The sequence below is a fragment of the Fukomys damarensis genome, unplaced genomic scaffold, assembly GCF_012274545.1.
Source record: "Fukomys damarensis isolate Sample0158 unplaced genomic scaffold, DMR_v1.0_HiC HiC_scaffold_33, whole genome shotgun sequence".
Taxonomy (NCBI): domain Eukaryota; kingdom Metazoa; phylum Chordata; class Mammalia; order Rodentia; family Bathyergidae; genus Fukomys; species Fukomys damarensis.
Genome location: NW_022900945.1, coordinates 26,726,435 through 26,741,716, shown reverse-complemented (window position 1 = coordinate 26,741,716; position 15,282 = coordinate 26,726,435). Strand labels below are relative to the sequence as shown.

General features: G+C 45.8%; 1 protein-coding gene across 4 annotated transcripts in view; it reads left to right on the top strand.

Moving 5' to 3' along the window:
- Bcar3 (BCAR3 adaptor protein, NSP family member) overlaps positions 1-15,282 on the top strand; it is a 120,616-nt gene that overhangs the window by 55,062 nt on the left and 50,272 nt on the right. The window contains exon 1 of one of the 4 annotated variants that reach the window (XM_010625737.3): positions 14,028-14,446. The exons of 2 other annotated variants lie outside the window; for them this stretch is intronic. In XM_010625737.3, the coding sequence (XP_010624039.1) occupies positions 14,363-14,446 (84 nt within the window). In that variant the 5' untranslated portion in view covers positions 14,028-14,362. Of the gene's footprint in view, positions 1-14,027; positions 14,447-15,282 lie in introns of those variants that run through there. One more of the 4 variants, XM_010625746.3, reaches the window with a different exon arrangement.

The window sequence follows — 15,282 nt, the reverse complement described above, 5'->3', positions numbered from 1 at the left end:
TATATTATTTTACTGTATAAGAGCAAAAACTCAGATGTATTAATATCACCCCTGACTTCATCAGAAAAATCATTAAAGCACTGGAAAGCTTTCACTCTTGACAGTGAGTACAAGTTGCCCAAAATTCTAATTCTCACTTGAAAGTTCAAATTTTAACATTGCCAACAGAATAATGTCAGTTGTTTCCTTGAAGTAACAGGCCCACTTTTTTGTTCTTTCTTTTTTTGTTCAGAAAATGTCTGTCAAATGAACACCCAAGTGTAAAGAACCAGAATTGGCCAGACATTCTTTGAAGTCAAAATGGTTTTCCACGAGAGAGCAGTAGCTCAGCTCATGAGGCAATCACACATCACTTTCCTTGGGGCAGCCGCTGCCCCGGGTGTGTGGCCTGTACACTCCTGCATGCTGCCTTCCTCACACAGAGCACCGCAGCCACCTGGGACCTGTGTGCCCTGTGGCCGTGGCAGTCAGCATGCAGTGTCTGCTAAGACCATGGGGTGTCTCTGCCTTGCCCTCCGCTAAGGCAGTGGCGTTTTTGCCCATTGTGGATTTTGTACTCTCTGTATAAATGTCAATCCAGAGTCATGGGCAAAAAGGGGCTCAATATTACTATGAAAACAAAATTGGGTCTCTTGGACTCCCTGAATGACCCCTCCAGGCCTGCCGACCACACTGAGCACCAGTGGGCTGCCACTTAATTATGAGCCTAAAAGCTGCAGAAATACTTCAAACACAAAGAACTCCTACTGCTTAAACCCGTATTTTTTTTCTCTTGCTAAGTATTTTTTTAAGCCTGGCTTACCCAGCGGTTGAATACCCACTAAAGATCTTGATAATTAGTACAGAAAAGACATTAAAATATTATTTGAAAATAAGATAAATATTGAAAATCTAGGGGCCGGGGATTTAGCTCAGTGGTTCCGCCGCCTGCCTTGCAAGCACAAGGTCCCGAGTTCGATCCCAGGTACCAAAAATAGCCCAAAACAACAACAACAAAAAAGTTGAGAATCTATCCTAGAAGTAAGGGTTCTCAATTGCGGGCCTGTTCCTTCAGACGGACTGGACTGTAAGACCTCAGTAGACTAACTTTAATGTAACGGAGTTGTTGCTCATTACATACTGTAAAGTGCTGGGCCAGAAGCAGTTACTGTTCTGCCCTAATTGCTTTTTAGGAAAAGCCACAGCTTGGTGGGGCAGGGCTTGATTTATGGCAAAGATGCGGAGCTCGGATGCGGAAGTGCAGTCACGGATGAATTCATTTGGGGTAAATGTACTGGGGGCGGGGTGGAAACGAGCTCTCCTCATCCTTACGCCTTCCTTCACTGCTGCAGGATTTGCGCATTCTGTGCCCCAGAGTGGATTAGCTGGCTGAGCTCCATCCCGTCCTTTATGTGAATGGAGATAAGGATGTGTCAGACCCTGGGCATGAGAACATGCTGCTTGGCCCTTGGAGGCAATTTCCTTTCAAGTCCCAGCTCTCTCCAGATGGCATCTAATTGTTTCTTGAATGACCTCAGTGTCCAGGCTGCAGGAACCTGGTCTGAGAGGCCATTTCACATATTTATTAGCCTGTGGAGGAGAACTCACTCCATAAAGCCCCTATTCACACTCTCAAAAGAGCCTTCTGTGCAGAAGAAATGATGGAGCTGATGGACTACTTCCTGTGACTGCCAGTCTCCAGTTGGAGGCCTATTTTTCCCAGGCCCGGGTGGTTGCTTCAGGAAGAGGTCTGTGTGCTGCACCCGAGTCCTTTCTGCCCAGGCTCCTCCCGTCTCCCTGTGCAGTGTCAGGATAGAGCAGCATCAGGTCCTTTTATCTCCTGGTGTCAGCATTACCTGAACAGAGCACAGCATCCTGGGAGCCTCTCCCGGTTCGGGATCCCAGTTGTTCACATGCTGAGATGGCGGGGGGAGGTGACTCAGTCGAAGTACGTGCCCATCTTAATCCAGCCAGGGTATGGCAGTGCTAATTCACCCAGGAGGAGCAAAACTCAGCGGGTATGACACCTCTCATGCCTGTGTGATTCTCCTCCTCCTCGTCCTCCTCGTCCTCGTCCTCGTCCTCGTCCTCGTCCTCCTCCTCCTCCTCCTCCTTCTCCTCCTCCTCTTCTTCCTCTTCTTCCTCCTTTTCTTCTTCCTTTCTCCTCCTGTTCTTTTGTTCACTACTAGGCATTGAACCTACAGCCTTCAAACTGAGCTACATCCCCAGCCACATTGCATTTTTTGAGGCAAGGTCTGGACAAGTTGCTAAATTGCTCAGGCTGAGTTTGAATTCAAAATCATCCTGCCTCAGCCTCCCAGGATCCTCGGATGATGGGAGAGCGTTACCATGTCTTTTCCTGTGTGGTTCTTAGCTATGAGGGAGCAAATGCCCCCTGAAATACTCTGTCACTGTCTGAGAGGGCTGTATTTGCCTTAATGATGAGTAAGAACTATGTCTCACTTTGGCATAGCGGTGCACACCTGTAATCTGGGAGTGTGAGGCAGGACAATCACAAGTTTGAATGCACTTGACAAGTTAGAGACTTGGTAAGTAAGACCTTGTCTCAAAATAAAAGCAATTTTATTTTAAAGGATGGGGTTTTTATAGTTCAGTGCAGAGGCCCTGGGTTCAATTCCTTAGTACCGAGAAAAGTCTTTATTTTTTTTCCTAAATACTTTGAAATATTTTTAATTGATTGATTCATTGACTCATATATCATTTAATTACCATTTTGGAGAGCTGGTTATTTTAAATATCATTGTTGAGGTATAATTTACACACCTTACGATTCGTCCATTATAACTGTATTATTTAGTGATTTTTGTAGCAGTGGGTTTTGATTTTTTGTTTTGTTTGTTTGTTTGTACCGGGGATTGAACTCGGGACCTTGTGCTTGTGAGGCACCACTGATCTAAATGCCTGGCCCTTATTTAGTGATTTTTTTTGAGGGAGGCGGACTATACAGAGTTCTGGAATTATTCCTCCAATCCAATTTTAGAACATTTTCATCTCACCAGAAAGTTTCTTTCCCTGCATTTACAGTCACTCCTTGCTCCCAGCCCCAGGCAGCTGCTGATCTTCTATCTCCTTTTAGATTTGTCTTTTCTAGAAATCTTCAGATTTGCCTTTTTTAGAAATTTTATCTAAATGGAATCGCACAACCTGCAGATTTTTGTATCTGGCTTATTGCATTTTGCTTAATGTTTCTGAGGGTAATCCATGTTGTAGCACTAATCAGTAGTTCATTGCTTTTGAAAGTACTGAATAATACTCTTTTTCTAATTCATTAAGCGTATTAGTACATTTTAGGTATACGGTATGTTCACACTCATCACTGAGAATTTGTGCCTTTCCATCTTCTATCTTGGTTCTGGTTTCTCCACCCCACCCCCATTAACAAAAGCTTTGCTTCTGTTGTTTCCTTTTCTCGGATTTTTTCTTTCCCTTCTTTCCTTTCCCCCACCCCCTCTCCCCACGTCCCCTTCCTCTTTGGACATTTTCTTCCTCTTTCCCATTATCTGGTGTACATTTTGGGCCTCATTTACACTTTCACTTTCTCACACCAGAGAAACTATTCGGTATTTACACACACGTGTCCTATTTGTTTCCCTTAAGAGTACGGCCTCGGTGCGCATCCATTTAGCGAGAAATGTCTCTAGCTTCTCATTCTTTATGGCTCAGTACTACTCCATAGTATAAAAAACCCACACCTTCTTTTTCCACTCATCAGTTGATGGACATTTGGGCTGTTCCCAAGATTTAGCTCTTACAAACTGTGCTGCTGTAAACACGGGTGCACATATATCCTGTGGTATGTTGCTTTTAATTCTTTTAGGAAGATATCCAGGAGGGGAAAAGCTGGGTCAAATGGGACCTGTAATCCTAGTTTTTTAGGAATCTCTACCCTAATTTCCACAGTAGTTGCACCAATCTGCACTCCCACCACCAGTAGAGAAGGGTTCATTTTTGCCCACAGCTCCAGCAGCATGTTACTGATCTTCTATCTCCTTTCTTGACGGCAGCCATTCTCCATGGAGTAAGGTAGAATCTGAGCATTGTTTTTGTTTGCACCTCTTGAATGACCAGTGAAGTTGAACATTTTTTCATGTTTATTTGCTGTTTCTACTTCTTCATCTGAGAAATGTCTGTTCATTTCTGAAGCCCACTTTTGGATTGTGTCTTTAAATTTGGGAGGTCTGATTTTTTTAAGTTCTTCATATATTCTAGATAGTAGACCTTTGTTTGAGGAACAGCTCGTAAAAAAAAATTTTCTCACACTGTGGGTTGTCTCTTCGCTCTGTTGGTGGTTTCTTTTGTTGTGCAGAAGCTTTTTAATAAGATGAGATCCCAGTTGTTGATTCTTTGTGCTAATTCATGGACGACTAAGGTTTTGCTTGTAAAGTCTTTTCCTACATCAATGTCTTCAAGAGAAAGCAGTCTTGAGCAACATGCATGCCATGTTCCAGACTGAGAATCTCCGTGCCATCTCCATCTCTATGTACCAGGCCTTGTGCTGGACATTGTGGTGGTGACTGTGGATAAGACAGGATTTCCAAGGCAGGGACAGCAGTCATTTTAATGAATGATTCAGTAGCCAGGCATGAAAGGAGGAATGGAGCTGAAGCTCTTCAGTGGGTGAATACAGTAATTGCAAAAGGAAAAGGAAAACTCTTCTGGGCCACACAGCCTGAGAACCAGGTTCCTAAGCTCCTTTCGGCTCCTTCTGCCTTGTCTAAGAGAAAATATAGGGAATGTGTGGTTGAATTTGGGGGATGACATAAATTTCTTGTCCTTTGTGTTGCCCTCCTGATGATCTTACCAGTATAGGCCGCCTGGCCTCATTAAGGGACTTTCTCAGCTAGTGCCTCTAAGCAAGGGCCTGTGGTTTTCTAACCAACAGACTAGCCTTTTGAAAGCATCCCCTGGGAGCTCAGGGTTGTGTTGTTGCCTGGTTAGTAGCTTTCCCTGCCCGTACGGCTGCTGGCTGTGGGAGCAAAGCTCACAGCCACACCCAGTGACACAGGACATTCCGGTTCCAGAAAGCCCTCTTCTTTTTCCTAGAAGCAAATTCGTGCCTTCTTTATCCTGGAAAACTCAGGACATTTAGTTCTTTCACGGAAGTCCCTGGAGTAGGCTAGGAAATACCATTAATTTGCTGACACATGAAGGGTACAACTTTATTATGAATGGACATGTGATGTACATGTTTCATGTAGCATTGGTTTGTTTTTAGAAATTCCCAGCTATAGATGTCATATACACAAAGTCCAGCAGAGCCCAGCATACTGTGTTACATCTCGTTCTTGAGTTTTAATCTTACTGTGACAAGAAGAGCCTATAGAGTCAAACTGAGCATCAAACTGATGATGTAAGGTAGGGAACCTACCCCTGGGAATGGTAGGAGTGGAGTAGCCTGGGTCAGTGACTCCTTATCAAAAGAAAAACACCTTGCTCTCTTGCATCCGCTTTTCTCTACATGTTGGTTTCATGCTGTCAGATTAGCTCCTCCGTGCTTGGGACACATAGTCTAGGTTACTCTACACTGATAGTCTTAAAGCTTTTGGGCCAAGGGCAAAGAGATTCTTTCCCTCACTTCTAGTTTGAAAATCCCAAAGAAACTCTTCTTGGGTTGGTCTCTTATTCACTCCTAGACCATTTAGTGGTATTCTGGTGGACTCACAGGTTCATTACAAAGCTTTTAAATACATCATCATATCTTATTAATACCATTTCCTCTAGAACTTTCAGAATCTCTATTTTCTTCTAATTATCCTTATCTACTCCATGTGTGTGCGTGTGTGTGTGCATGTGCACAATGTTGGCACGTGGATGCTAGGTTTCACAGAAATACTTTTTGCTTTGGTTTGTTTCGCTTTGTTTTATCTTTCCATGTCCTATGCCTCACTTTCCCTAGGCTCCCTCCTGGTTTATTTATGCACTGGATACCTATTGCCTTACAGTTTTTCAGATCCACCACTGTTAAAGAGGAACCACAGGTGGGGGACTCTTGGAGTCCTGTGATCTATAGTCTGGCCTTGAAAAGATTCCCACATCCAGTATCATAAGTGGCCCAACCCTGAACTCTGGCATTTCTAGAGAATTATTCAAGTCATTTACTGCTGCTGGCCCTAGCATCTCTCGCTTCTGCCACCCAGCCCTACTCTCCAAATGGGAGTTACACATTGAAGGCCAAGGGTATATTGTTTTTGAACCACTGGCAGAAGGAAACTGTTATCCCCTACCTTTGGAAGCAAAAAGCAGATGTTAATCTAATGGATATTACTTCCACTTAGCAGCGGTCTGGGAAGTGAAGGAACTGGCTGGTGATCAATCTGGTCTTTTCTATGCACAGAACTCTTCGAGTCAGCCTTTTCCTGTAAAGTGTATCTCCACGTATGACAAAGGTGGTGCCTTAACCCCCTTTACAGCACCTGTGGACTGAGTTTTTGCTGCCTCCTCTTCTCAGATTCTGACATCAGTGTCTATCTGTATGTGCCCCGTCCTTCCCTGTCTGTTATGAGCTATTGCATCTCTGACTTGGGCTACTGCAGATCAGCCCAGCTGCCTGTTGCCAAGAATATCTCATTTGGTTGGAACAAAGTCTGCTTTTCAGATTTGCGCAAGATAAGGCACTCCTGGCAACCAGGTGCGACCCATGCTTCTATTATCACATCAGATAAAGCCAAGTTGTTTTTATTCACTGTTCTTTTAATTATTAACTTTGAGAATTGTCTGGCATGTGTAGAATGGAGTTGGTAATGCCCAGTCTCCTAGTGTGAGTATTAAATGGGACACTATGGTAAGATTCTCTCTAGAAATGGGGACTTTGCACATAGGAGGTGAGGTAGAAAGACACCTGTCCCTGCTAGTCTTCCTGAATACGTCCCCAAAGTCTGATTGCAGAGGGTTGCTAAGAGTCAAACTTGTAGATACTCTGGGTTTACTGTTCCATGTAGACCATCAGCTGAGAGAGGGGTTAAAGCTGCTCCACAGCTGTCAGGAGCCATGTCACTCACTTCCTCAAGGCTGCCTGTCGCCTGCTCTACCAAGCACAGCCCTGCCATGTCCAGTTGTGTCCAGGGTAACCAGCTCAGAGTCATATATATTCCCAGTCACATTCATGACCACCAGGGTATTTTTCTCATTTCCCTTTCAGTGGCACTGAAAGTCTTTCTGGGAGTATCAAGTACAAGTAGTGACCCCTCTCCTCGTTGAACAAATATTCCTGCAACAGGTTGTACGTGATTACTAGGGGTTCATAGAAGTCCCACTCCTCCCTCAAGTTAGGAACTCATAGTCTTAACTGATTCTTGTAGTTGTTTTTGCAGGATGGAGAATTAGCTGGTATGTCGATCAGGTGACAATGCCCATGATCAACTTTGGACCATGAAAAAAGGGTATTTTATATGGAATAGTTAGTTCAGTTTGTTAGAATGTGCTTAACAACAGAGAGAAGGGATTAATTAGCCTTCCTGTGAAGGTTAGTGTGGGTAGATCAGCCCTGACTACGTTTGTCCACTTGTGCTCACCCCACCCTTGGCCCGGCCAGTCAGCCTTCCCTGCCTTCCTTGTGAGCTGGTGGCTCCGCTCAGACGCTTGACAGCCTTCCTAGGTGGAGGTGAGTTGGCAGCTGTGGCAGAATGCCCTGTAATGCTGGTGGATTGCTAACATTAGGGGCTTGAGGAAAGGCCAGAAGGCAGGGCTAAGGGGCACAGACAGTGTAAAGAAGGCCGTGTCCGTGATAGTGTGCCAGACATGGCTCTAGCTCTGTTCTAGAAATAGTTGGAATCAGAAACCCAGTAATATGGCTGGTGAAGTGTGGAGTCTGGCATGTGAGTCAAGCACCAGAAGAATATCTGTTCCCAGGACGAGAACTTTCTAGCCTGGAGGGTGAGGGGCATCCAGCAGGATGTCTAGTTCTGTAGCCAGAGGCAGTAGGAAAGGAGGGGTGTGACCCAAACCATGTGGAGGGGCACAGGAGGAGCCCGGCCCCCCGGGCCATGTGGGCAGGTGCTGTGGATACACATACCGCGTGCTTTCACGAGGGCTCCTCCAATGACAGAGACTCGGCACTGCAGTGTCGTCTGGTACACTTGAGCAAGTGTGATTAAACCAGACATGTAATTTTAATATGCAAGCTTTTAAGGGCTTATTTTAAGGCTGCAAACTCTTAAACATCTCATCAATCCCTGGTTTTAAAGATTTGGGAGTCTCCTCACCAGCCGGAGTCAGCAGTTCAGGGGCTGGGTGACTACGCCCTGAGGATACTGGTTCTGTAGACCAGTGGGAGCAATGCAATGCGGGAGAAGGGGTTTACTGTCCCTTCCTTCCCAGGGTCAGGAAGCTCGCGTCCGCTGAGTGCCTGCCGTGTATCTCTGTCTCGATGCCAACAAGAGCCTGGTAAATTTGGGGAGCAACCTGAGGCTGAGAGAGGATAAATAATTTCTCCACGTCCCCTGGCTAGCTGGACCCACTCTGATTCTCCCTCTACCATCCTACCTCTAGAGTATATTCCGTAGCCACCGTAGAGACATGCGGCTAGCTGTGTCACAGCGCAGTTTTGGGAGATGCCATGTCGCACAGGTGCTCACGAGAGGGAGCACAAATGGCATTGGAGATGGCAGAGAGCACAGCTGCTCTGACTGGCCTGGCTTCTCAGCCCATTTCTGCAGCGCTCTGCGCGGGAGGCGCCTCTGCGGAGCTCCTGTGGTCACTGCCCATCAGCTGCGTTTTAGCTCACACTTATCAGATGTGGGAGGAAGGGAAAGCGCAAAGTGTGCAGCAGAGGAACCCTAGGAGCTGAGATGACACAGAAATAAATGATTGCCCTGGGCATGGTGCCCACATAGTAAGTGTGCTGCCTTATCCTGGACGGGTCAGACTTCGAGGGCTGTGCAGATGGGCTTCAGGGGATGTAGGAACCCCCTGAAAGTCTGACTTGCATTATTCTATGCCTTTTTCTCTGGAAAGGTGGTCCATGGCTTTACGCTCATTGAGTTTTGAATCTGCTGTTTGAGAAGATGGGATTATGCCCTGCGTGTTTTCTTTTATTTTTTACCTTAATGCTAAAAACCGGAAAATTGAGCTTCTATAATATAGGGTTTCTGAGGTAATTCCAGGAAATCGTTGGTAATAATGGAGGGGAGTATATGGGGTAGAATTATATGTGTTAATGTAAGAAAGCAAAATCGGGTTGTGTACCTAATTTTGCTTCACGTCATTTGGTGATACAGTTTTAGTAGCTACCAACTTGGCGAAACACAAATGTGTAGGGGGAGGGGAAGGACACGAGACCCAGGAGAGCGAAATCACTTTGTGAAGTCTTTACTTAGTCTCTGTGTGTGCTGGGCAGATCGATACTGCTTCCGGACAGAGCCCATTTAGGAGCCATATTCTTCATCCCCTTGAGGAATCTGGGGAAACTGTCAGACAAGACGTGTGCAGTGGACACTCCTAAATGCAGTCACTGCCTGTGCTCACCAGGGAATGTGAACATCTTGTCTGCGGCAAGGTCCAAGAGCTCATGAGGCCAGTTCCGCTTGCCCTGCTGTCCACCAAGTCCACTCTGCAGTCTCACCTGGATCAGAAATAAATTGCATTTGCATATAGGAAAATGTGTCAAACTGCCTTTGGCAGCTTCTGCAGCTCCATCCGGCTGGAGGAGGAGGCGGCCTCTTTCCCAAAGTCCTCCTCTTCTCCTCAGTGGGGTCCCAGCTCTGTTCCCTCAGGCCGTGTGGCTCTTTGTGACAGTGTGTCTGAGAGGCCCATGAGCTCCTTCTCTATGTCTCTTGACCTGTAAGGGGATGACATTCCTATAACCTATCATAGATTAAAAATGTCAGGGCTGGGGATTACAGTTCAGCAGTAGAGCACGTGCCTAGCATGCATGAAGCTTGGGGTTTGATCTCCAGGACACACACACACACACACACACACACACACACACACACACAAATCCTAGATTGAAAATGCATTTAATACTCTGAACCTACTGAAAATCATAGCTTCACATAGTCTACCTTAACATGTGCTCAGAACACTTACATCAGCCAATCACTCATTGGGCACAGTCACAAAGCCTATTTTACAAGAAAGTGTGGAATGTCTCCCATGATTTATTGAGTACTGTACCGAAAGTGAAAATCAAAATGGTTGTATAGGTTCACTTTCAGGCGACTGTGAAGTTAGGTACTGTGTTGTTTGTTCAGGATCTGGCTGACACAGAGCTGATATCTGAGGAAGCCTTGGAAACAAAGGTTGCTGATAAACTTGGCTCTTCCAGCCCGGGAGTTCCTGGCCCTTGCCACAGGACTCTTCAGGGAGCCGAGCCTACATAGGTGATCCGCATGGTGACATCACATTGCTGCCAGCCAGGCAGGGCCTCATTACCTTGCCCTTCTCCCCGGACACCAGGAGAACCAGAGCTGATTTTCTTTTTTGTTGTTGTTGTTTTTTGTTTTTTTGTTTTTGAGACAGTGTCTCACTATGTAGTTGAGACTGACCTGGAACTCACTATGTAGCCCAGGCTGGTCTCCAACTCACAGTGATCCTTATTAAAGATGACTTTATTCACCAAAAACCAGATTGCGAGGGCTTAATGGGAACAAAGAGCCAGAAAGAATTGGTCTGTGCATGTGTGTGAAGAATCTCAGTGGGGACAGAGAGAGAGAGAGAGAGAGAGAGAGAGAGAGAGAGAGGAATCTTGAAAGTGCATATGTGTGAGAGAATCTGAGTTGAGAGTATGTGAAGAACCACAGTGTTGAGTGTATGTGTACATGTGTGAGAAGTATCTGTTGAGAGAGAATGTGAGGGAGACAGAGGAGAATCTGAGTTCAGTGTATGAAGAGCTGCAGGGCTGCCATGAGAGGCTTCTGTTCTGCTCACGGTAGCCCTGCTGTTTGCCGCACTGATGTTGAGGCCATCACCAAGGCAGGGATGACCTTGGCCTTGCAGCATTCAGCCAGGACCCTCCAGCTCACGGACTATGGCAGTGTCATTGTCTGTGGGACTGCTTGACAGTGGCCAAGAGTGCCTGCCTCTGTGTAAGGCTTGATATCCTGATTCCTGGGTGGTGTTGGGGAAGGATGGGGCTGCAGGTAGCCTGCTTTCTCAGGTGCCATAACAATAAGAAGCAGGTGACTGTGGTGTATCTTTCCCCTCTGTGCTAGGAGAGAGGCATCTACCACCCTGCAAGCCTGATCTAATGGGGGCTGGACTCCTTCAGAAAGGGTTCCCCATTCTGTCTTCCCCTGAGCCCAGTGCTGCTGCCAACAGAAAGCATGTGTCTGTTGAATATGGCTGGCAGTCAGCTCTTGTTTCCATGGTTACTGAATAAGGCAGGTTCTTATTAGAGTTATCCCAGGAAAAACCAGCGTTGAGGACAGTGCTTGTGTGGAAACCTTCCCTTGGCCTGCTTAATATTCTTTCCAGATGTTGTGTGAAGGGGGTAACATTTGACCTGAGATAATGGGGTTTGCCTCCACGGGTCTAACTGGCTGGCTTCTCAACCCTGGCTTTACCACCTAATAGCTGTTTCCCTTAGTGCAAAGAAGCAAACCTCTCAGGTACCCTGGGAGGGCACTGGAGAGCATCCCAGGAACTCTGTGCCCTCAGGTCTACTCTCTAGTTCATCAGTCCCTGGGATTCCATAGGAGACAGCCTCCTCTGTCCTCCAGAAAGGCATGGTGTTTAGAAAACCTCAAATCCAAACTGTTGCTAAATCCTGTGTCCCAAATAATCAGAGTACCTTACGCTGGTCACAGCATATTCATGTGGCTGCATGAATAACCACTTTAATTATAAAATCTTTTATCCGTGGTTCTCTGTGATCCATTACCCTGCTCTGAAATCTAAGGTTCTGAGTCGCTGGTCCTTTGTTCTCTGAAGAGTGACACACCACTCTGGTCCTCTGTTTCTTTGAAACTAGAACAGAATAATCATTGTGGGGAGAATGTCAGGGAATTGATCACTGTGAATAAGAGACTTTTAAAAGCATAACAAGTCAGTGAAGGGCACTTTGGAAATTCATGCAATTATCATCTTTAGTTGCAATAACACACTATTTTAGTCTCCTTGGCCATTTTGGAAAAAAAAATAGACCTTTTGAATGTTACTTCAGAAATTATTTTTGATGTGGAACAAAAATAAAATGTGCTTAGGAAAGTTACCTAATAAGATTAGCATATTCATTAATCCTGTGAAACAAATTCTTTGGGCATTTTGGAGACATGTCTTAGGGTAAACAGGGAAAGCCTCAGGTATCAGCGACCTGAATGTCTTTTGTTTTGCTTTCGCTCTTCTCTGGAGGACTTTATTACATAATTCTATGTAATTTATACACCTGTGTTATTTGCAATATGCAAAGACATTTCTAAACTGAGGAAGGTTTTTCAGAATTCAGAGGCTCTTGGCTGGCTAATCCCACTGAATTTCTGTGCAGAATTTAAGAAGCTATTTCCTTGTCTTTTCCTGGACCTAGAACAGTGCTTTTCCAGCTCCTTTGTTAGGATTTTTAGCTCACAGGATCTTGTAATTTCCTGCCAGAGGGACTTGCAGGTAATAGCCAGGCTCTTCCCTGGTGGCCATTGGCCAGAGTGATGAGTCATCCCTCTGTCAGGACTTAGCCTTTGAGCCCCATCTGATAGAAATGAGGGCAAACAGAAAATGCTTCTGACAGGTACAGTACACAGACCTTGGAGGACACTGTGACCTGCCACCTGGGCAACCACCAAAGCCTCATCCAGCTCAGAAACCCATTTGAAGCTGCCACCTCTAACACTTGCATTAGGTTCTCAGGTGGACCTCACAGGGCCCAAGAGTTCCCGAGACAGCAAACCCATCCTCCAAAGAGGAGGAGTGATGGAAGTAGCCAGCTGAAGGAATTGAGAGGCAGTCACTCCCCTGGCTGTTCCCATGGCCACAGACGTTCAGAGCTCCACGCCCATCTTTATTAGGATATCTGTATTCCAGCTGAGTCAGTCAGTGGGTATGAGGCCTGTGGCTCTCTAGTCCCTCAGTTCAAGCACTGGAGTATTCATTGGGCACTGAACAAACAATTCCCTGTCTTCATAGGCAGACTTGACCTAGTCCGAAGGCCAAGGCCTCCTGAGGATTTGACAGTAATTCCATTGACTATTTCTCATACCTCTCATGCCTCCTCTGGTGTTGTTCTTTTCTGAATAGATTCTGCTTTTTTCTCATTACAAGTTTCTGCCTGCATGAAGTTTTAGGAAGCTTCAGGACACATTCTGTTTATGAAAGTTAGTTCCTGAATGGTGGGAGATAAAGAAGAGCCACAGGCAAACTGCTGGGTTTGATTTTAAAATGAAATGAAATGAAACAAGAAACAACCAGAAGAGTTGAGAATCCACTGTACATGGAATGAAAGCTGGAAAGCAGTTACTTTCCTCTAAAGGTGATCTGAGACTCCTGATGGGGTAAAGGCCTCTCTCCAGAGGGACGTCTGGGAAGCCTGCTTGGTTAGTGTGCCAGATGTGGGTTAGGTAGAGTAGGCAGTTAGAATGAAGATGGTAATTAAAGTGCTTAGCAGGACAAACAGTAGGGTCAGGAGGGCACACGTAGTCCTGGTCCTCCCAGCAGGCTGCACGCGTAAGTGGGAAAAGCATAGGACACTCAGGGTGTTTGCTGACAGACTTGCTAATTAAACACCAAAAGGCAATATTTCTTTGCCAATAGTGATGACTGTGCCAGCGTTATCAGCTGTAAGCTGACTTCCAAAAACATCATAATTAAAAATAAACAGCTCGGGAGGTAGGCATGGGAATGGGGATGTGGCCTGGGTTTCTTAGGACTTCTAGGATTGCCCCCTGGGGAAAATTACACCCTGGTCACTTTTAGGTCACCGCCTTTTCAAAGGAGCCTCTTGTCTTATAATGTCTTTGATATATGCAAGTTGCTCTGCTTCCTTAAAACCCTAGGTGCTAGGGTGACAAGCAAAAAGACAAAGCTACAAGAAGTGGATTGCGTGGTGCAGTTTAGCCCTGAGAAAGGGATGGCTGGTGGGGGTGGGGGTGTAACGATTTCTACCAGGCCTTCCAATTAAGGGACAGCTAAAGCCCAAGGCCTCTTCTAAAAGGGGTTAGAATTTCATCAGAAAGCAAGTCCGGTCACATGAGAATTTCTGGCACTGTGTGCATGGCAGGCTGGACACCAGCCTGCCAGAATCGAGCGAGTAGATTGTATTGGCTTTAGCGGAGGGGAAAAGTCCCAGACTGGTCTGGGAGAAGGAGCCGACTCACTCCCTCAGCTGCTGGTTGTGAACGGGAGCGGCCCAGCTGCTGTGGGACCAGGCTCTGCTGTCCGATGCCCCTTTCTTCTAAGCCAAGGAAGGCGAGTGGTGCCTAGGACTGAAGACTGAAAGATGCCTAAGGAATGCAATGTTTTCCACACCCTCTCAGCAGCTCTGTGCTGCTTTTATCACCGCAAGTCTTTCATTGGAGTCAAGGTAGGTGTGGTTCGGAGATTTAGTGTGTCTGTAATTCTTTGTAGGGCCCAGGAAGCATTGATTTTCTAAAGGGCACTAGAAAAAGTTTGCAGCTTGCTGGCTGTAAAAACAGAGGTGCCGTCTTTGATGGTGGGATTTTCATAAGCCCCTTGTGGCCCGTACCTCCCCTGGAAGTAGGGCCCAATGGCACAGGAAGGGGCTCCTTGTCTGTTTGGGTATGAAGCTCTGTTGTTCAGGACAGCTCAGTCTCCTCAGGCTGAAATGATATCTAAAGTAGTTCAATATAACGTCTATTTCTCTCTCTCTGACTCTCTTTCCACATCCAAAATGAATGTAAGGTGGTTGAGTCACTTTCTCTGATTAACTGGATGATCCATTATAGGTCAGTATCATATATCATGTACAGCAGCCATAAAATGTCTCTTTTCCAATCGTAGCCAACTTTCAAAACACTTCAGGGTTTACCACTCACATTTTAACCTTTGTCATAAGACATGGGTGTCAACTGCTTTGCATAATATATCAATATACTATTTTTGTGAGATTAGTCAGAGAACCTCATTTGACTAATTTAAGACAAGGCCTGTGTTCTGTGTTCCTTTCCTGTGACGCACTAAGAATTAAGATTAGCATAGGCTTTCATTGATTTTGTTGGGGTTTATCTGCCTCAAAAAATCCTGCTGGCACTAGTGTGATTTTGGGCCTCATTTATTTCTGGGAAACAGTCTAAAAGCTCTCAAGGGGGCCAGGGATTTAGTTCAGTGGTTCCACCACCTGCCTCATAAGCACAAGGACCGGAGTTCAATCACTGGTACCAAAAAAAAAAAAAAAAAAAA